Raw genomic sequence first — 23,672 nt, 5'->3', positions numbered from 1 at the left:
AATAAAAAATTCTAATAATATCCAAAAAATAAAAATTTTTAAAAATTTAAAATTTTTAAAATTAATTTATTCTTAATTTGTGAACAAATACAATAAAAAAAGTCAACAATTCAAGTATAATATTATCCAGTGAAAAATAAATTTATATAATAATTTTATATACTTAAAATGATTAACTTCAATTTAAATAAGTTGGAAGCCAAGGCCTACGCTTGCCCCTTGCATCCGTCCGCAGTTACTTGAGGATCACTCTTTCTATCTAATTTTTTGTGTGGGTTATGTTTTATATGACAATTCCAAATTAAACTTTCTTTTTAAGGTTAATTGTAGTAGTTGATATCTTTTATGACCATATTTTCCTTTCCTATAAATATGCTTGAAAAGTGTGCATGATATTTTGAGCCTATACTAGTGAACAATGACTTCTCAGCTTCTTTTCCATCTAAATCGCATGCCTCTTTGTTCTGATGTTACCCCACCGCCACCACCCAAATATACTTTTGCTTTCAAGTTTCACCTTCAATGTTCTCGGGTTTCTTTGTGGGGTATGCTTGTAATTTTGTATATGACTTTCGTTATCTTGTTTATTTAATTATATATTTGATCTGATTTAATTTACATAGTATTGAATATGTATGTAATTTAAGTGGTAAAGTCTTCACTTAAAATTCCAAATCTTTACCCCTTAAGAAGTGATTTTAGTATATATATTAAATAATAATCATTCAAGTGTCTTTAAAAGTATCCATTTAAACTTTTGAAATAAATAATTTATGATATGATGATATTATAATTTTTATAATTAAAATTTTTAAAAAAGGAATGAAGCAGAAATTTTGCAAATTGAAAGGAAAGGAAAAAAAATTAGTATTTTTAGAATATTTGGAAAATTTACTTAGTATTATTCATGTTTCAGTTATATCTAAAAAAATTACTTAGTATTATTCATCATTTAAAACAAAAAGTTAATGTTATATATTTTGCTATAAATAACTTGTTACTGGGTAACGACACACTTTTTAATGAACCAATTGCTTCAAACATATACTTTCTCTTTCCAATAGGTACACGTTCGCACCGAATTAATGAAGTCGAACATGCCAAGAAATGTGCTGGATTTCGTCCAATATATGGAAAATCCTCTCCAACTCTTGATTTAAAGGTGAATAAATTTCTGTTACTTTATCAGAACATTATTATTAAGGGACTTTTTAAATGTCCTTGTTAAAAAAAATTTTGTTTGTCTTTAGATTTAGAAGAGAACATCCGTAAAAGTTGTATAAGATAAATAATTGTTTTATATGTAATCGTCAATTTGTATTTAAATGTAATATTAAGTACTTTCTTTAACTTAAAAAAATAGGTATATATTTTGTTTTTAATATTTTTAAAAATTTTTAAAATATTTTTAATGTTTAAATTTATTTTAATTTTATCTTTAATGTTTTTGATAAATTTTAATTTTATTCCTTCTGTTAAATTTTTTTTTATGTTCAACCTATAGTAGTCAATATTTTTTTTTATTTTTACTCTTTTATCTCTATCTATCCCACCACCATTATCACCAGTCCACCATCATGATTAGTACACACTCTCTAAATTCTTAACCCTTCAATCTATTCACATTTCCATCCACCGCCGATCTTTATAATCCTCAAAACAGGGGTAGATCTAAATATTTACATAATAAAATAAGACTAAAATAAAATTTTAAGAGAATTAAATTAAAATTTACATATAACTTATATATAAAAAATTAAAGTCGGAAGGTCATTGCCCCGTTTCTTACTACAAAGCTCCGACCCTGCCTCGAAGAGAACCTTTTTGAGACTCAGCTGATCTCGAAACTATTGTTTTCAAATAATCTAATAAACACCATAGAAACACAACAGCACACTAATTGGGCTGGTAGGATCAGAGACGATAAAGAAGATTAAAAAAAAAAAATCTTTGGGTTTTTAGAGGAGTTGGTTGATTGGGAATGAAAAGAAGACAAGAAAGGGGGAAGAAGGGTGGGGACCAAGTGAATGGTGGTGCTAGTTTTTTTTTATATATATATATGGTAAGTTTTATGGTGACATTGGTTTTGGTGACTAAAGGTGGCATAAGATTGACTAACAAGTAAAATATTGATACATGACAAGAAAATTAAATCTAAAATCAAAATGATTCTTTCTCTTATAATTTTTTATAATTATTTTTATCAAAATAATTTCTTATAATTATTTTCATAATTATAAAAAATAATTTCAAAAAAATAACACCAAAATAATTTTATAATTATGTTTATAATTATTATTTTATTATTATTTTTATTTTTAAAAATAATTTTTTATAATTATTTTTATTTTTTAATTATTTTTATTATTATTATTTTTAATAATTTCCAAAAATAACACCAAAATTATTTTTTTAATTATTTTTATTATTATTTTTATTTCTAAAAATAATTTTTTATAATTATTTTTTTGTAATTTCGAAAAACTAACACCTAAATGATATTCTTCCTCTTGGTGTTAGTTTAAAAATAATTATAAAAAATTATAAGAGAGAGAATATTATTTTGGTTTTAGTTTTTCAAAATTACAAAAAGAAAAAATAATTATAAAAAAAATTTATTTTGATAAAAAATAATAATAAAAATAATTAAAAAATAATTTTGGTATTATTTTTAGAAATTATTAAAAATAATAATAATAAAAATAATTATAAAAAAATCATTTTAGTAAAAATAATTATAAAAATAATTATAAGAAATTATTTTTTAAAAATAATAATAATAAAAAAATAATAATTATAAATATAATTAAAAATTATTTTAATATTTTTAAATTATTTTTATAATTATAAAAAATTATTTTGATAAAAGTAATTATAAGAAATTATAAGAAAGTGAGAATCATTTTAGTTTTAGATTTAATTTTTTTGTTATGTATCAATATTTTATTTGTTGGTCAAACTTATGTCAATTTTAGCCACTAAAACTAATTTCACCATAGAACTTTCCTCTATATATATATATATATGTAGGATATGCATAGATTGTAGTTGAGAATTTAGAGAGAAAGAGAGTAGCTAGTGATAATGATCGGATGTGAACAGATTGGGATTGAGGATTTAGGGAGAGAGTGTGTCATTGGAGGAGGAAGATGATAGAGGAAAAAAGGTAAAAGCGAAAAAAACTGTGTTGATGGTCAAAAGTTTGACAATAGAGATAGAATTGAAATTTATCGAAAAAGTTAAATATAAAATTGAAACAAATTAAATGTTAAACGTATTTTTGAAAATTTCGAAAATGTTTGGGATAAAACATATACTTTATCAAAAAAAATTGTAAGAACTAAATTTATATTAGCGTCTAAATGTTGACGGCGTAGTGCGACGATGCGGGTGGCAACGGAATGAAAGATTGTGCAGCGCGACAGAAGAGGCATATGACTCGGCGTGACTTCTCGACCGTGGTGGACGGCGTTCTCGCAGTGGAAGCAACACAGTGCAATGGGCTCGTTCACGGCAGCACTGGAGGAGGCAATGGCGGCACAAATGTGGTCTGTGGCGGACGTTGACGGCGCGGGTGACGGCGTGCAGATTAAGAGAGTCAGACGGCTATAGTGTTTTGTTTTAAACTAGGGTTAAGAGGAGTGAGTATATATGGAGTGGGTTTTTTTTAATGGACTTTAAATCTAGTCTAATAAAAATTGGCAAAAATTGACTGGACCTTCTGATGATTATCTAACGGAATAGTTAGTAAATTTAATAGGACCTTTAGATTAATTAGACATAAAAATGTCAACCAATAACTAGACAACACAATGATTAATTTTGGATTTGCAGTTTTTAAACTTTAGACGTGTAACATTTTAGCTTTTTTATGTTGTGACTATTTTTGTTAGCTATTGCCTATTTTATTGTTCTTTAACAGACTGTAACTTTTACATAAAAATATAAATTCAAAATGAATCAATAAAGAGTTTAACAACGAAATAAACATCAAACATTTCATAGAAAAATAATATTATCCTTCTTGCTGTTTTGAATGTGATAGTTATATTACACAACAGAAAATGCACGTGTGAGTGAAAAGAATTGATTTTCATATTCTTGAATTAAGCGATGCGAATTCAATACCTAGACTTAGATATAAAAAGAATTTAATTAAAAAATCATTGTAATATGTCTATATTATGGTAATATAGAATTTATAGTATTTTAAAAAATATTTTATTAAAATTAAAGTAATATTTTTTAATTATTTAGCAACGTTTTTTTAAAAAATATTACTAAAAAAATATTAGCAAAATATAAAAAAAGTGTAACTTTAATTTTAATAATATTTTATAATCATTATAATTATTATAAACATAAACATATTAGAATTTATCCTGATAGTATAAGTAAAGTTTAGGATTTGTTATTTTTGTTTAGTTATATTTTATTTTAAATTTAAATGTATTGATGTTTAGGAATACTGATTTTGTATTTTAAATATAAAAGATAGAAAACATGGGATATTAAATAAAAATATTATGTGAATACAAAGAATTAGTTACTATATATTTATATATAAATATACATATAATTTAACTTATTTTTAATATATTTTATAATTTAATGTATATTTTATATTATTTACTGATTTGAATATATACCTAATATAATTTTTATTTAAATTAATTTTAATGGTTATTAGTTGAATAAAGACTAAATTTTATCAGTTATCTAGTCGCACTAATTTTGTAAATAGGTTTTTATATTTTAGAATCTTTTAATTAGTTAGGTCTTTGCAGTTAAATCCTATAAACATATAATATGCTTACGGGGATTTAGTGGGAAAAAATTGTAAATATTAAGAAATTAATTATAAATTAAATTTTTGTTATATTATCAGAGTTCTTTTTATTAGAAAAAGCTTTAAGTTTTTATTCTTTGTGTTTAAATGTATACTACATATAAGACTACTGTGGTTTTTGAATTTTTTGAGGAATAAATTATTAAAATATAAAAACTTATTATATAAATTCAGTAAAATTGTAGAACATCCAAATTAATTAAAATTATTATATATCATAATCGTAAAAATTAATGTGTAAATATTCGGGTAAATAACTACAATAAAACATTTGGGTTTTAAATTTATGAAATACAACTTTTGCATATTGGACACAGAAATACAATTTTTCACAAAACTATATAAACCGCGAGAGGAGTCCCACGGATTCTAAATATACATAAACCATTACACCCCTCCAGCGATTTATGTTAAAACGAAAAATGGTTAGAAACCGCGGCAGGGGTCTCACGGTTTCTATGTAAATGGTAAACGTGCATAAACCACGACAGGGTCCACTGGTTTATGCTTGCACCAAATTCGCCTATATATACCAATCAAGAGGGAGTGGCGCGATGGTAGAGAGTCATTTTCACACCTTCACAAATGAATAGTGAGGAGAGTTTTTTGGTTCTAGGCCACTCGACACATGCAACGATATAGCCATGCCAATGTTGCCGCACCCCAACTATAACTACCCATCTCGTCAAGCCTCGCCACAAAGGGAAACCACCGTATATGAACCCGATTTCCACTCTTGTCACCGAACAACTGAGTGGATAGCAGCATTATAATGTAAGCCCATGCATATATGCTTACGGTGTCCTCAGTAGCATCCTCTGGCAGCACCCTGAATTTCTCATGGAACCAGGTGAAGTGGACTGTAAACTGCTTTACCTCATTCGGCAGGGGAAGCTCGCAAAATAGTTCCTGAAACCACTCCAAGCGAGTTTGCCATCATCCATCAGCTTCTCAAAATCTGTAAGGCACCCGGATACAGGTAAACCATCCACGGACAGCCCTAGATGGTATACAACATCCTGCAGCGTGATGGTGCACTCTCCGAATGGCATATGAAAGGTGTGCGTCTCAGGATGCCACCTCTCAATGAATGCGCTGACTAGGGACTCATCCAACCAGAACCACCTCGTGTTGAGCCTCGTCAGGTAGTACAAACCAGCCTTTTCCAGATAGGGTATGATCCTGTCATGCAGAGACATGTTCTGTTGTCTTTGGACACTATAAATACATCTACTTAACTGTAGCATGTGAGAGAAATAATCAAACCAAATGAAATTTCATCAATAACAAGTTTAACCCATAGATTATAACTGGAAACAGATACTAAAGTTATAATTTTAAATTTTAAATCTTAAATTTAAAAACATAAACTACAAAATTTATAATTTTAAAGTTTAAGAAGGTAAAATACAATAATTACGTTCTATTTACAAAATTTAATCTTTAAATAAATTTTAAACTCTAAAAAACTAAAGCTATAATATTAGAATTTAAACTTACATATTTAAAACCTAAAATTTTAAATCTTAGATTTTAAATATGATACTTAATCAACAACCCTACAAGCCTTACAATTTGAACCCTATATCTCAAATACAAGAGGATCATCATTCTACTTAAACATTTCATCTTACCTTTGTATTTTACATCTTAACTTTGAAATCCTAAATTGGTCAATCCTAAATTATGTGTTCTAACTACTGCACCCGAATACTACATTTTATGTTATATGAAATACAACAACTAAAAGAAAACAAACTTACCTATTCGTTTATGCTGCCGACAACATGCGCAACGCCGTTGAGCCGGTAAAGACTGCGTTCATCTGCCATGGTCCCGGCCCCAACAAAGTTAGAATGTCTTCCTCACCACACTTTCCTCTCTCCCTCTCTCTAGAACGTCTCTTTCTCTCTCTAAGAATATGAAAGTGGCTCAAACTGAATAATCCGTGACTCCCCTATTGCGTATTTATACTAAAGCATAAACCGCTGGACCCCTGTTGCAGTTTATGTATATTTGCTATTTACACAGAAACTGCGAGATACCTGTCGCGGTTTCTGGCCATTTTGCATCTCAATGTAAACCATTGGAAGGGTGTAACGGTTTATGTTCATTTAGAATCCGTGGGACCCCTCTCGCAGTTTACATAGCTTAGTAAAAAATCGCATTTTCGTATGCAATGTGCAAAAGTTGTATTTCGATAAATTAAAGCCCAAATATTTTATTCTGGTAATTTTTCCTAAATATTCTTAGTAAACATGCAAAATAATTGATAAATACATAAATCTAGCAAATAATTAAAAAAAACCCTCGAATGTGTATATTTTAAATTTCTAAACGTGCAGATTTAAGAAAAGACATAGATGATTATATTTTTAAGAGTAAACACACAATCTGATCCATGTCCATTTCAAATTAGGACAAGGCGACCCCTCACAAAAAAGTCTCCCACACCAGTCCCTGTCCGTGTATAAAATAACCCATCGCGCCCCCTCCCCTGTATCCCCCGTCCATAGTTGACAGAAAAGTCTGATGTGGCACTTACCAGTGCTGATTTGGCAGTTAGTCCAGAGTTAAGTTCCAACGTGGATTATGGTTAATGGACAGGGGTCGATTTGTCCCCCTGTCACATTCAAAAACGGCGTCATTTTTGGGTTAAAAAGGGAGGAAACGTCGTTCTCACCCTCATAACCCCCAAGCCCTAACTCATATTTACATAATAACCAAAACTCCTGTAACCTTCTTCACGCGAAAGGACAGAGAGTGGTGGAAGTAGCTAGTGTTGGTGCTGACAAGGGTGCTCACAAGGCCGCTAGGAAGGACTCAGAGGACTCTTCTAACTCTGCACTTGATGGAGTCATTGACGTCGTGTAGTGGAGGTAGCTTGTGTCGCCATTCAGATTAGTGACGGATTTGGGCATCTAAAAAATTATCACTATCCAAACTTTGTTCCTAAATTGCATGTTGGTGTTGCAGTGTTCAGTAGTGTTGAAATGGGTTTCTTGGTTGTGATTTTTTAAAAATATTGTGGCCGTGAATGGACTTTGAAGTTTTTTAATTAATTTGTTAAATAATTAATGTTGCTTGTCAGTAGTTTAGATCACTAGTACAGTGAGATAAAATGTCATGAACTGAATTTTGATTAGTAGTAGTAATTTGCAAATGGAAGAGTTTGAAGTAGTTTCTATTTTCCATCATGGAGGAAATTTTAAGAGGAATGCACATGGTAAATTAGAATATATTGATAAAAAGTGAAGAAGTAGCCACCCTTAGACATTAATTTGATGAACTTATTTGATTTCGAAGCGTTATTGAAGGAGTTGGGTTACACAGAGTACAAGACTATGTTTTGATTTGATAGCATGTCACCTGACTTAGAATCTGGCTTACATGTAATGAGGGGTGATGTTGAGATAAATAACATGAGAAATAACAAGAGTAAAAACAAGGGGACAAATGAGATTTATATCTACTTTGATCATTCGCGTGCCAGAAGTTGTGGATGAGGAGAAGCAAGTTGAGGAAGTTATTCTGAGTGACTCATCATCCTCAAGTGATGGGTATGAAACAATTGAGGACGAGCCATATAAGTCACCTCCTCCGGGATATGAAGATACTCATAGTAGTGAAGATAGTGAGGAACAAAAAAGGAAGGAGAGATTGAAGAACAAGAAGAAAAAAATGGTGTCACCAAGAAAGAGAGCTAGTCAGGGTCCAACTAGAGAGGTGAAGTGTGGCCCAGCTGGTGAGGTGAAGGGTGGATTAGATGGTGAGGTGAAGTCTGGCCCAAATAGAAAATTAATCAAGAGTGGCCCAAATAGTAGGGATAAGGCTGGACCAAGTAAAGGTGGTCCATTTATTCTCCAAAGACAGCCAAGAAACGGGCTTCCAAGAGGTATTCAGGTAGGAGGAGGACACACATTCTGAGGGATGGAAAAACTGGGGTAGAAGGTGCAGTAGTTGATGGGCCTAAAGCAGGGGGTGATGTGGGGGACTGGAAATGGACTGGCTGGTGCAACAATGGCATCAAATTCTGAAATTATTGGGGAAGAGTTGGACTCAGATTATGACAAGCCTTATGAGTATGAGAGTAAAGCATTTAACAGTCCAGTGTCTAATGATGATGAAAACAAGACTGAATATGGGGAGGTTGAGTTTAAGGTGGGGCAAACATTCATCACAATGAAAAGTTTTAAGAATGCACTAAAGGACTATTTTGTGTATGAAGGGAAGGATGTAGTGTATCTAAAGAATGAAAAGAAGAGGGTGATGGCTGCATGTGCAAAAGAGGACTATCCTTTGTTGATTTTGACCTCTTGAAATAGTGTTAGGGGGTGTTATCAGGTGATGACATTGGTTAATGAGCATAACTGTGCTAGAAATTTTGGTAGTAATCTAGCTAACAAACAATGGGGGACATCAAAGTTGGTAAAGAGGCTACTGACTCAGCCTGACTTAAAGCTTAAACAGGCTAGGGAGTATATGATTAAGGATTACAATGTACATCTTAGTGAAAAAATGATAAGCAGGAGACTGAAGGTTGCTAGAGAGATAGTTATAGGCAACAAACAAACTTAGTATGAAAAGTTGTGTGACTATCTGATGGAACTACACAGAAATAATTCCGGGAGCACAGCTATGATTGATGTCATACCTCAACCAGAGTTGCTGCCACTGTTAGACAAGTTATATATAAGTTTGGATGCACGTAAAAGGGGTTTTAAAGATGGGTGCAGGCCTCTAATTAGGTTGGATAGGTGCTTCCTCAAAGGTTACTATAGTGGGCAGCTGTTATCTGCAGTGGGACAAGATGCCAATAACCACTTTTTTGTCATTGCGTATGCTATGGTTCTGAACGAATGTAAAGACACCTGGGGGTAGTTTTTGTCAATACTGCAGCATGATCTAGGGGATTGCACTGAGTTGGGACTGGATTTTATCTCCGATCATACAAGAAATGATTACATCTCAATCCCTTAAACTTTTCATTTATATAACTGTTAAAGTAACCTTGTTACAGGCTGTAGGAGAAAACTCTAATAGTAACCCTACACCATTTAGAGAGAAACACCAGATTATTAGGCCACCAGGTCCATATTTTGTGCCTCCGCCCATACCAGTACCGGGGCAAACCTTATGGTTCAAATCTCAACATTCCCAAGCACCAAACCTGATGTCTCACACCTCACAGCTCCAATCAAATGACTCAATAGCTGGGAAGACAACTCCAGGAAACAGTCATGATGCAATTTCTCAAGAGACGATGGCTGCTGCAACTTCTCCACTCCTAACCATGGTGCCCTAGGATTTCGTTATTATTGTTTAGAATACGAGTAGTATGTGGAGAGGTTGGAGAACCAGAGGATGAAGTTAACGTTTTCTCCCTCTTTAACCCAAAAACGACGCTGTTTTTAAATGTAACAGGGGGACAAATCGACCCCTGTCCATTAACCTTAATCCACATTGGAACTTAACTTTGGACTAACTGCCAGATCAGCACCGGTAAATGTCACATCAGACTTTTTCGTCAAGTATGGACGAGGGATACAAGGAAAGGGGCGCGATGGTTATTTTATGCACGGACAGGGACCGACATGGGTGACTTTTTTGGTGAGGGATTGCCTTGTCCTAATTTAAAATGGACAGGAACCAAGTTGGGTGTTTATACTCTATTTTTAATAACAATTGTATTTATGTGTATATTAAAACTAGTTATTAATATAAAATATATGTTAAAATTTTAAAGATATATTAAAAATTAAATAAAATAAATATAATATACGTATTTATATATAAATACATAGTTGTTAATTTTAATATATAAATTGTATTTTTGTTTTAATAACTTATGTAACAACATTTTAGTTGTTATTAGTTTTCTTTACGTTTCCTCAAGTATATATTTACTACTAATGTTTAATTAATGGGAAAATGGATAAAAATATATATTAATTTTATACAATAAATAAATGTATACTTTAATTTTTTAATAAATCATTTGTACACGTTAATATTAAATTTTATTGTCATTTTTATCCTTCTATTTTGACGGTAATAATTGCCAAATGATTTTGTGTATGGTGTGACGTGATATTTTTAATAACATGGTGAAAACTAAATAATAAATTATTGAATTTATTAAATTTGAATAAAAAAATTTATAACTAACTTAGAATCTTCGTTCTTTTTCTTCTTTCTTCAAAATTTACTTTGAACAGAGCCCTAGCAGCTATTTTTGAGTTGCAGCCTTTGATCCACATTCACTTTTTAGAGAAGAAAAGAAGAGAATGAAGATTCTAAATCACTTATAAACTTTTTTTATTCAAATTTAACAAATTCAATAATTTATCATATAGTTTCTATTGTGTCATCAAAAGGGTCACATCATATAATGTACAAAATCATCATCTACCAGTCACTATCCAGACAATGAAAGGGTAGAAATAACAACAAAACTTAATATTGGTGTGTACAGATGATTCATTAAAAAATTAAAGGATTTTGTTAGGTAGACAATGACTTTTATAAATAATGTGAACAATGAATTTTAAAATTGATTCAATAAAATAAAAAAATACTCAACTCTTAAATTATCTCCTAAACTCTAACATTATGATAACTATCTACACACCTAGTGAATTAAATATTCGACATATCTATTGTTCACATTATTTAATATTTTCATTGTCTATCTATACTTTTTTAAAATTAAAATATATATCTATCCATCTTATGAAAATTTATGTGTACTTTTATCTATTCTTCTTTAATTAGTTCGTAATTAATGTTTGATTTGCATGAAAGGAGGTGGAAACAAAGGAGATAAGAGAGAAGATAAAAGTGGTGAAATGTATGTTGGGGTCAATGGAAGATGGAGAAGCAAGCGTGTCAGCATATGACACTGCATGGGTTGGTCTGGTGAAAGATGTTAATGGCGGAAATGCCCCTCAGTTCCCTTCGTGTCTTGAATGGATAGCCAACAATCAGCTTCCAGATGGTTCTTGGGGTGATGCTAATTACTTTTCACCCCGTGACCGTCTTCTTAATACCCTCGCCTGTGTTATTGCATTCACTAAATGGAATTTGCACCCCGAAATGTGTCACAAGGGTAACTTCATTCTTACATATAATTTATGTGATTGAATAATGTTTTTTATATTCAATGAATTTCATTACTATAACATTATTATGTCATAATATTATCACGTACAGGGCTCACATTCTTTAAGGAAAATCTAAGCAAGATTCAAGATGAGAGTGCCGCAGAAGATCTAGTTGGTTTTGAATTTACTTTACCTTCTCTTCTTGACTTGGCTCGAAGTATGAATATTGAAGTGCCAGATGATTCTCCTATCTTGAAAGAATTATCAGCTATGAGAGATCTCAAGCTCAAAAGGTATCTTATATTTGATAAGAGAAAGTATAGAAAACTAATTTTTAATTAGTTAACATTATTTATTATTTGGATTTAAGTTTATAGTATAGAATTTAAGTTTAAGAGTTTATGATTTAAGATTTAAATTTAAAATAAATAATTAGGTGACGTTGACAACAAAAATTAGTTATTTAGCATTATTTTTGTGAGTAGTTCTTTTTTCAAATTTTTATTATTACTCGAGAGTAATATTTTGAGAATTGGTCCGAACTTGTCGGTTCAATTAGGTTAATCAAAAACTGATTATTAAATTAGTTCGGTTCAAACAAAAATTAGTTGATAATGAATTGATCAAAAATTAAAAGAATTGATAAAAAATTTTGATTAATCGGTTCAATTTTTTTAGTTAATCAATTTAAAATAATAAAAATAAAAAAATTAATTTTTTTACAAAATATTTTTTTTATATATAAATATACTATTCTATTCTAATCAGTTCGTTCTCAATTAAATCTTTAAATTTTTAAATCTTTAATTTTATCACTTCAATGATCAATTTAATTTTCAGAACTTTACTGGAGAGAATATCATTATTAATTGAGAAATCGAAAACTAAACTGATATGATATATGTATCTATACTACTTGAATGTTTAGAATACCAATAGAGATTATGCATAAGGTGCCTACATCAGTACTCTATAGTTTGGAGGGAATAATGGTAAATTTGGAGTGGAAACAACTTTTGAAGTTGCAGTCAAAAGATGGTTCATTCTTATTCTCTCCAGCGTCCACAGCCTATGCTTACATGCAGACCAAAGATAAAAATGCTCTCAAGTATCTCCACAACACTGTTAACGTTTGTAATGGTGCAGGTAATTAACAACAGTACCCATATAACACTTTCTCTTTTAATTAACTTTAAAGTGTATGTTTGTAGAATTGATTTCAAAAAAAGAAAAAAAATGAGAAGAATTGATTTTAAAGTGAAGTTATTTGTGTTTGAAATTTTGCATATAATAAAATGTAGTCTCTAATGACTTTATGTTTTGGTAGCTTCGGTGACTATGTGTGTCAATACTACAAAGTTAATTCGTAAAAACAATTTTACTTTTTTATCTTTTTCGTTGAGTAATTTTTAAAGCAATAAAACAACACTTAAAACACTAATGAGAAAAAGGTTAATGTAGTATTTCTTTTCTTTTAACAATTTTGGGGTGATATCAAAGCGCTTTTTATTTTTAATATGGAGGAAGGTGTGGAGTGATACAGCATTATGGAAAATAGGGGTGTTTTTCCTGCATGTGGTGTCAGAGGTTGAAATCGGACCGAGGGATTTAGAGCAAGGAACTCAAACGGTCCGATTAGAGGAAATTTACAAAAAAATATTTTTTTAAAGAAACTCGGAGGGTTTGTTTTGATTTAAAAAAAAAAAAAGAAAAATCCAAAAAACGGAGGGTCCGTTTTCTTCTAAGGGAAAAATTAAAAAAACAAAACTTGTAAACGGAGGGTCCGTTTTCAGTTTAAGAAAAAAAAACTAAAAATGTAAACGGATGGTCCGATTTTATTTTAAATAAAAAAAACTAATCGGACGGTCCGATTTGTGGTCAACGAATTTTTTAACAAAGAACTCGGACGGTCCGATTTCTCTTTGTCCTACACCTGTGTCTAACACCTGTATACTCCATAACCAAACACAACTCACACACTCTTCCAATATAAAAAAAATTAGCCGATATCAAATCATATACCCACAAACTACGCAAAATATATGTTACAAAAAAGGATCGTCTCAATACTAAAAAAGGAAAAGAAAAAGTTGGATCATCTTCTTCATCACTCATCTTCTACCTCAGATGTCTTCTCTATTAAACTTCATTGGAATTCAGAAAATCATCATTGACCAAATTTAAATCATATTAGTTAAAAACTACTTCAAATCATATTAGTGCTAGATTTTCTAACAATTATTAAATTTATAAGATTTTCATTTATTGCAAATAGTGAAGCCAAAATCTTCTTTATTTTCTCCCGTGTTCTACTTCAAGTGATCTTCCCCAACACCTAAATTACCTTCCATGAATCTTAAACAAAATATCACTACAAAAAAGTTGTTAGATACTTTTGAATTTATAGGCTAATTTAGTAAAAAATCTGTTGTTAACTTGTTTATTGTTGATTTTAGCGGCAGAATAAATCCAACGCTATAAATCTTGCTGATAATTGTTTACTGATGGATTTTTTTCCGTCGCTAATTAGTAATTACCCACGAATTTAACAGCAGATATAAACTTTTAATTATGTAATTCTGGAGTTTGGTACTGTCGGATTTTTTTCTAATAAATCCGACGGTAATATATTATTTATTATTACTGGCGGATTTAATCGACAATAATCTTAATTTTTTTAAAATATTTTTAAAAATTCAATATATAATATTAAATATTTAAATTTAATAATTTCTAAACTAATAAAATTCAAAATTTTACAACTTATAATAATTTTTAGTTGAAAGTTCACAAACAAGTTTAAATATCAAAGTTTATTATTAAAAAAAAGAAAATTCAATTAAACAAGAAAATCATATTTGAAATGCACCAAACTCTCAATTACAAAAATTGAACAAAATTAAATCAAAAATCGAAATAGCAATACTGATAAGCATTAGAGATTAGGCTATATTAATATTACTACATTACATAAACAATCAATCATACTAAACTATTTATAATACTAACAATTAACTAATTTGTTGTCTCTTCCTATTTTTCTATCTTGATCCCAATTCTTTGACTAATTGCAAGTGAGGTTGAAGAATCAAAGAGTTAGTGTAGTGAATATGTTATGTTACCATAATCTTATACTTTACATTGTTACTGCTATAAGAATGTATTGAACCTATTACATTACTATAATCTTTTGAAAACTTTTCATTAATACTGCTAGCATTTCATTGTTTGTTCATTTTTTCATTTCTATAGTAGTAATTCTGGACCGAGGTAAGTAGTGCTAAGCATATCTCTCTGTAACCAAGGGATTAGGAAAATACATACAAAAAGTATCGAATAACACACATTAAAACATGATAAGAAAATATGTATTATATGTTTATAAATGGGTGAACTTTTGAAATTTGCTTGTGAAAGCCATTCATATATGCAAGGAAGCAGAAACTAAAACCTTACTATTAGGATAACTATAGCATTTCACCAAACACTTGAAAAGTATGCGAAAAATAATAAGATGCATAGACATACATAAACAAGGGAATGAAAGAATAAAACAAACTATAGTGTAATCGGCAAAGGATCCAATCAAAATCCTAAGGCTCTACCAACACTGTATATTCCAGCAGTGTGTCTCATTAACTTGGAGCAAGGTTTTGCATCAAACCTCATCAGCTCGTCATTGGAATATCCCAAGAAACGTCACAGTGACATCTTATTACTTTAGTTGACACAATTTATTAGCACTATATTAGAAGAATGAATGATTATTTAATCTAGCTACTGGTTCACTGGATCAAAGTTTCAGCCATAGTCCAATCAGAATAATCGAATTATAATAAAATAATATATAAATAAACACACAAAACATAATTATATTCTAATATAAACTTTAAAATATCATCCAAATTAAAAAATCTACATCTACCAATGTGTTATAATCTCATCCAAATCCGCACAAGTCAAATAACAAAAGAAATATCCAAACAAGATTAATAACTAGGCAGCAATTAGTATGCAAATAAATAACAGCTAGAACAATAAGTAGGCAGCAAGAACAATAACAGCTAGGCAAATAAATTTAATAACTACATAGCAAAAAATTTAATAACACCTAACAAAAAATTAGCAAAAGAATTATTAGCAAGAACTGAACAATTATTAGCAAAAAATTTAACAAATCAACAAGAACAATGACAGCAACAGTAACAATCACTAACTAATCAATAAGAACCATAACAACAATAACTACAAGAACTAAACATCTATGCAACGACAACATAACAATCAAAAAAAGAATCAGCAACAAGAAAAACAATTAACAGAGGTTGAATAAGAACAATCAGCGACGAGATACTGAAGAACTGAATCGAGTAACAGAGTCGCGCACTATACCTGAACGCCGAAAGGAACGGAGCTGGAGGCGAGCAAGTCTGAAAGCAATGGAGATGAGAGGCAAAAGGTGACGACAAGGCGATGGCAGAGCTTGCATAGTGGCGGACAGAGAAACTAGCAACTTCAAGCTCTTGGAGAGGAAGGGGATGCACCGTCGGAGAGGGCAAGGATTATGGCAAAAAGGGATTGGAGTTTTTTATTGAAAAAATGCAAACAAGATGGAATAGGGAACGGGATGAGGGCAACGTACCTGGACGACGGAGGAGAGACAACTCCAGCGACAGAGGGAGCGGCAGCTACAGCTCTTCCAATTAACAGTGGCGGAGACAGAGGGAGCAACTCTGTTTGAGGCAATGAAACACGATACAGGCGACTTGACGCAGACTTTGGAGAAGAATGAAGATGGGCAGCGCTGGCAGAGGGTGGCCGGAGGTAGTTGCTAGGGAGAGAGAAGAGAGAAAAGAATGGGAGAGAGAGAAGAGTGTTCTCAAAAGTGAGGGGAGAGAGCTGCGCATTTTGAATTTAGATCAGATTTACCGTCAGATTTACCAGCGGATAAATCTAACAGTAATACATTGCGTATGACCAAAATGCAGCATTCCATTAATTGATCTTTATCGGCGAATTTAAATCCACCGATAATTCCGATGGTAATACTCGCGTCAATTTTTCTTTTTTCCATCCAAATATTATTGGCAATTTTACCGTAAAAAAACTAATCCGATGATAACTTTTTTTCGATAAATTTATTGCTATATCTATCAGTAAATTCACTGCTAATATTCTACGCTAATTTTAACGATAAATTTAACAGTATTTAACATTTTTTTGTAATATATGATTTTGAGCAAATTACGAAAAGATGATCCTTTTCCACCACCAAAACACACTCCGCAGTGGTTCTCACTTGGGTGATATCATATATTTCATTAAAGAAATTTGTGAAATTACAATATCTATTCATGTGATAAAAATTTTAACTTTTATTGTCATTAAATTATTAAAATAAATTTCAACTAACTCTTAATAAAATTAATGCCAATTTTAGGTTATTTATGAATTCATATTTAATTTTTGTCTAATTTATTTTTATAATAAATTTTAAATTTTTAAATATTATTTATTTTTATATTTTTAAATTAAATAATTTTTTTGATAAATTAAGTACTACCTTTTAAACATCATAATAATCACTTAAAATTAATTGTTTGACTGATATATATGCCAAGTGTTGAGATTGTATTTTGTGATCAATACATAGTCAACAAAATCCAAAAAAAAAAAAGAAAAAAGAGCGACACATTACACTTTTATATATATATATACTAAAATTAGTTATTAATATAAAATATATATTAAAATAAATTAAATTATCCATATATTTATACATAAATATATAATAATTGAATTAAATATTAATTTTAGTCTATAAATAATATTTTTATATAAATATATGTATGTAAATTTTAATATAACTATATTTATAATGACTATAATAACTATAAAATATTTTTAAAATTAAAATCATATTATTTTATACTTTGATAATATTTTATTAGTAATATTTAAAAAAATATTATTTTAATTTTAGCAATATTTTTAAAATACTATTACCATAGCATAAACATTTTTAAAAGTATTACTATCACCATAGTAATATTAATCCAAATGTATGATGCAGGTTAAAGTTGATACTTGATACGTTTGCGTTTTTTTTTTTTTTTTTGCCAGTTCCAAACTCGTATCCCATAGGCTTGTTTGAGCGGAATTGGATAGTTGGTCGTTTGGAACGTCTTGGCATTTCAAGATATTTTGAGCCGGAGATTAATGATTTTATGATGTATATCTCAAGGTAAGTTCATGAGATTATTTGATTTAGATTTTCAGTGATTTCAAATATGGAAAACTGTATAATTTCAGATATTGGACCGACAAGGGTCTTGGTTGGACAAGAGATTCGGGGGTTCCAGATATTGACGATTCAGTAATGGCATTTAGGTTACTAAGGTTACATGGTCACCAAGTTTTACCCGGTAACTTTTATTATTCATATATAGAAAATAAGACAAGAAAATATTTTCTACATTTTACTAAATTGTATTCTAATTAAATACAAATATGATTATATATAATATATGGTTCCAGAAATGATTAAAGTTATTAAATTTGGTAGATGCACTGAAGCATTTTGAGAAAAATGGTGAGTTCTTTTGCTTTGCCGGAGAAACAAGTCCGTCAATGTCAGCAACATACAATCTTTATAGAGCTTCTCAGGTGCTTTTTCCTGGGGAAATGATTCTTCAGGATGCCAAATATTTTTCGTTCAAATTCTTATCAGAGAATCGTGCGTCTAATGAGATATTTGATAAATGGATCATCACAAAAGATTTAATTGGCGAGGTATGTTCCAATATCATTCCCTTTACTTAAATTTGGTCATAAATGATATTTTTACTCTTTAAATCAATGCCCTCTAGTTAAATCATTTTTAAAACTCTTTTTCTGATGGTAATAAATAATATTTATAGGTGAGTTACGCGTTGGATGTGCCTTGGTATGCAAGTTTACCGAGATTGGAGACAAGATTTTACATAGAACAATATGGTGGTGAAAACGTTGTTTGGATTGCAAAGACACTTTTCAGGTAGAGATTCTTTAATCGGTGAACCAATAAAAATAGGTGAATACTACCATGAAGATTTTATCATTGTCTTCATATGAAAATACTTCTTTTTTACCATTAGATCATAAATTATATAGTTTGATTTTGATGTGTTACAAAAATGTTATTTTTTTTAAAGTCTGCCTAAATAAACAAAATACACTTTTAATATAAGAATCTTTATAAAAAGATGTTTTTAGCATCTTCATTTGAGTAGGTGCTGTAAAAAAATGGATTTAAGCTAATATTTATCTTTTAAAACACATTTTAAAATTATTGTTAATAATATATATATATATATATATATATATATATATATATATATATATATATATATATATATATATATATAATAAGAATAAGTATTGTTTTGGTCCCTAACGTTGAGGGTCAGAATCGAAACCGTCTCCAACATAATTTTGGATTTAAAATCATCTTTAATATATTTTTTTGTATTAAAATCGTCATTTTTAATAAATTTTTTAATTTTATTTCTAAAATATCCCTATTTTAATAAAAAAAATTATAAAATAAAATAAAAAAGAACGCGTTTGGAGGGAGGGGAAGGAAACGCGTTTTTGGAGAGGGGGCGAAAGGAAACGCGAAGGGGGGTGGGGAGGGAGAGGGGAAAGGGGAAAGGAAGAGGGAGAAGGGGAAGGAGGGGGAGGGGACAGCGCCGGTTTTGGAGCTGCCGTCGCCGGAAGAAAGAAGAAAGCAGAGGGGCTGCGACGGGGGAGAAGAGAAGAGGGGAAAGAGAGAGGGAGCGCCAGTGGAGGGGAGGACCGTTCATGCATGCTTCTGCCGCCGTGGAGTGCGTCGCCGGGAAGAGGAGCACGACGCGAGGAGGGCGGCGCGCGAAGGAGAGAGAGAGGGATCCGAGGCTGAGCTGGTCCGCGCACGCTCCGTCGCCGGTCCGCGGGTGATGGGTGGCCAAGGAGAGAGAGGGACCGAGGGTGGAGTGCGTCGCCGGTCCTCGCACGCTCCGTCGCTGCCGCTGGTGATGATGGGTGGCTCTGCGCCGGTGGTTTTGCATCTGCTTCTTCTGCTTCTTCTTCTGTTGCATCTGCTTCTGTAGTTTCGGCTTCTGCATCAGCATCTTCTTCTTCTGCATCTGCTTCTGTTTGAGTTTCTGTTTTTGATTCTATGACTGTCTCTGCTTCTGCATCTGTGACTGCATCTGCTTCTGATTTTGATTTGTTGTTTTTTGATTTGGTTGTTAAATTTGTTGAATTTGGGTTGATTTGTTAAATTTCTGATTTCTGGATTTGTTGAATTTGTGTTGATTTTATTGATGTTATTTTTTTTGGTGTGGAGGGTAGGTAAAGGAGCTGGTGGTGGTGCTGGTGGGAGTAAAGGTGCTGGTGGTGGTTGAGGTAAAGGTGCTGATGGTCGTGGAGGGCATTTTTGTCCAGAAAAAATTAAAAGGACGATTTTAATATGAAAAAACACGTTAAGGATTATTTTAAATCTAAAATTACGTTGGGGACGGTTTCGATTTTGACCCTCAACGTTAGGGACCAAAACAATACTTATCCCTATATAATATGATAAATATTAAGTCGTTAATAGTTTTCTCTCACATTTACCTTTTTTTTTAAATATTAACACTATTAATGTTTATTTTTCTTCGCTAAAAACATTGGCCCTATATATTTCTCGATTAAAGTTCAAAAGTGATTTCTAAGATTGATTTTGTATAGTAAAATTGTATCTCTAAAATTTCAATTGCATAAAAAGTATATACAAAATTGACTGATGTAACTTACGTTCCATTTTTCATTAACGGTTTGCTAATGTAATTTGATGATGTAAATTTTTAGTACATGTCTTATATCATGATTTGATCACATATAAATAAAGTAGTGACAGCTCGATCAATTATACATAACATGCATACATAAATGGTAGGACATCTTGTTACAGTAATATTATTCACGTAATTAAATCATAACGTAAGACGTGTAATTATATTTTTTATATAATTATAAAAAATGTTACTTGTCTTTTAAAATTTAGTTTTTAATAAATTTTTTTAAGTATTTATTATTATTTAATTAATTTAAATATTCACTTTTATCTATCAATTGTTCCAAAAATTAAAGAAATTACTTGTTTTTTATTTTTTATTTTTTCTAAAGACCGAATAAAAGACAATATTTAAAGGAGAAAACAAGTTAAAAGCTAACCTGAGTCTAAGTCATTCTTAAAGACGTTTTTTTTGTGCACAAGACCAATATCAAGATCCTCTTTAGAGCTTTAGTCATATTTCCTGTTCCAGTTCCACAATAACTTACAACTAATTATACACTTTATTTTTGTGTGCTGCACATGCCGCCATCTCTTCAGTTTATTTATTTATGTATTTGTTTATTGTTGGCAGGTTGCCTAGTGTGAACAACGAGATTTATCTTGAACTTGCCAAATTGGATTACAGCAAGAGTCAAGCAGTGCACTCTGCAGAATGGGAGAAAATCCAACGGTGAGGCACTCAATTATTATTTTATAAGATATGTGTATTGAAAATTGACGTGCTTCTAAATTTTGCAATGGAAATTGTTAGATGGCACTCGGAAACAGGATTGGAGGATTTTGGAGTGAGCAAAGAGAGTATTCTCCAAGCTTATTTTGTGGCAGCAGCTTGCATATTTGAACCTCAAAGGTGGTTAGAGCGACTCGCATGGGCTAAAACCGTAACTTTGATTCATGCATTCAAGTTCCATATCAACCATGATGAAGCAAGGAAGGTCATTTTAGAACAACTCAATAACAACTTTAACAGACAAGACTTGTCAAACAGGTAAATAAATATTAGAAAAAAAGACAAATAAATTCTTGGACTTTTAGTTTACGGATATTTAAGTTTTCGAAAAATTTTAAAATACATTTAAATTCTTGAATTTTTTAAAATTTAGACACATCAATTCCTTTGTTCACTTGGGTCTGTTAGGCCTAATAAAAAAATCAAATGTAACTTTAATTGTACTGACCTAACCGATATACGGACGTACATGTAAAAAAATGTTTAAAATGAGACAAATTAAATTTGAGAAGGTCAAGAACTGCTAGAGACATACCTTTTATTGATATTAGCCAACATTTTTAGCTAATACTTTATTTTTATACGCTTAGGAGTTAAACTTTAGTATTTAGGGTCTAAAATGGAGTATACAAAGTATAGAATGTTTGGCTAAAAGTTAGTCAAAAATAATACCTTTAGGAAAAAATCTAGGAGACTAGCAATTTTATTAAAATCTGGTAAGCACACAACCAGTAAAAGAAAAATGCCAATCCTATATCATTAGATGTAATCTTACACCGTTAAAAACATTAATGATGACTAATTTATGACTACAAATTACAAAATTTGATTGCACCTAACACTCCTCATAATTTTATTCGTCCAGTAACATTGCTCTTTATTCTATTATACATCTTTTAGAAACTTGAATGTGTGGTGAATATGCAACCCATGCTGCAGGAGGCTTGATAAGAACAACAAAAACGAGCAACTTCTTGGGATTTTGCTGATAACTCTTGACTATCTTGGATTGGAATTCTTTCAAAATCATGGACAGGAAATTTCCCATTATTTGAATCAAATTGTGAGTTTTTATTTATTTATTTATTTATTTCTTGTGATTAGAACACAACAAAATTTACAGTTTGTTTAGTTTAACAAAACATTTTTTTGTTTTTATATTGTGAAAGGTAAAGGAAGAAAATTTTTATTATTTTTTACAAAATCTTAAATAAAAAATATTAAAAATGAAAATAAAAACACAATGTAACAAATAAGAGAGGTTAGTCTCTTTTGAAAATTTGTTATTCCTGAATTGGTCAGTGGCAGAGTTGGTTGTTTAGTTGGCAAAATGAAGGAAGCAGCTCCAAAAGAGAAGCAGAGTTGATTGTGCAAACTATAAATTTAATGGCTGGTGATTGGTTACAAGAGCTACAGCTAAATTCTCAGTACCAAAGATTACTCAAAGCCACTAACAAAGTCTGCCATAAGCTCAAAGATTACCAAAGTGAGAAGGGAAAAAATGAACTGAGTATTGCAACCAAACCCACCACTACACCAGAAATAGAATCAGAAATGCAAGAGTTTGTGCAAGTAGTGCTCCAAAATTCCCAAGATGGCATTAAGAGTTCATTCTTCTTGGTGGCCAAGAGTTTTTACTATGTTGCATATTTTGACTCTCAGACCATTATGTCTCACGCTGACAAGTCCTATTTCAGAAAGTGATGTAATAAATTAACATATTTCACTTTTTCAGTGGAATATATAGACCTTGAACCTTTTAAGATGGGAACCCTAATATGCAATAAAATAAACCATCACAGGGATGGACATTTTATATTTTCTTCCACTCATTCACAATATCTAATTTTTAATTATTCTATAATATTGCACTCATTCACACAAAACTATGAATTGCTTCTCTGCTTAGTTAGATTTTGGTTAGGTGCTCTATTTATTGCACAACTCCTCAACACTAGATATAACTAATATATAGTAATCCGTGACTGACTTCCTTGAATTTGAACATGTCCCTTAATCACTATCTAAAAATTCGGATGGAGTGAGGTCTGTATTGGCTGAGAAGAACAATCCCTTGGCTGAAGCTCCCCTTAAGTATCTTAGGACCCTTAGTGCAGTCTCAAAATG

The 23,672-nt window shown here is 30.8% G+C and overlaps 1 protein-coding gene across 3 annotated transcripts; it reads left to right on the top strand.

Moving 5' to 3' along the window:
• The first annotated feature begins 357 nt into the window (after positions 1 to 357).
• On the top strand, positions 358 to 23,349 carry LOC107645483 ((-)-kolavenyl diphosphate synthase TPS28, chloroplastic). Of its 3 annotated transcripts, XM_088502379.1 has the most exons (14): positions 358 to 545; positions 1,065 to 1,162; positions 11,654 to 11,957; positions 12,062 to 12,245; positions 12,881 to 13,098; positions 18,076 to 18,196; positions 18,265 to 18,377; positions 18,518 to 18,544; positions 18,683 to 18,744; positions 18,873 to 18,988; positions 21,387 to 21,485; positions 21,567 to 21,803; positions 22,485 to 22,608; positions 22,848 to 23,349. In XM_088502379.1, the coding sequence occupies exons 1-14, from the start codon at positions 419 to 421 to the stop codon at positions 23,247 to 23,249; spliced, it is 2,232 nt and encodes a 743-aa protein (XP_088358505.1). In that variant the 5' UTR covers positions 358 to 418; the 3' UTR covers positions 23,250 to 23,349. The 3 variants fall into 3 exon arrangements, with proteins under 3 accessions (XP_088358505.1, XP_088358506.1, XP_088358504.1); XM_088502378.1 differs by having other exon boundaries at positions 359 to 545; positions 18,518 to 18,744; XM_088502380.1 differs by lacking the exon at positions 22,848 to 23,349 and having other exon boundaries at positions 18,518 to 18,744; positions 22,446 to 22,579.
• Positions 23,350 to 23,672: the final 323 nt, after the last annotated feature.

This window comes from Arachis ipaensis, chromosome B1, assembly GCF_059453495.1.
Source record: "Arachis ipaensis isolate K30076 ecotype BB chromosome B1, ASM5945349v1, whole genome shotgun sequence".
Lineage (NCBI taxonomy): Eukaryota > Viridiplantae > Streptophyta > Magnoliopsida > Fabales > Fabaceae > Arachis > Arachis ipaensis.
The sequence above is the reverse complement of the archived record's forward strand: the minus strand, read 5'-3'. Positions and strand labels throughout refer to the sequence as shown.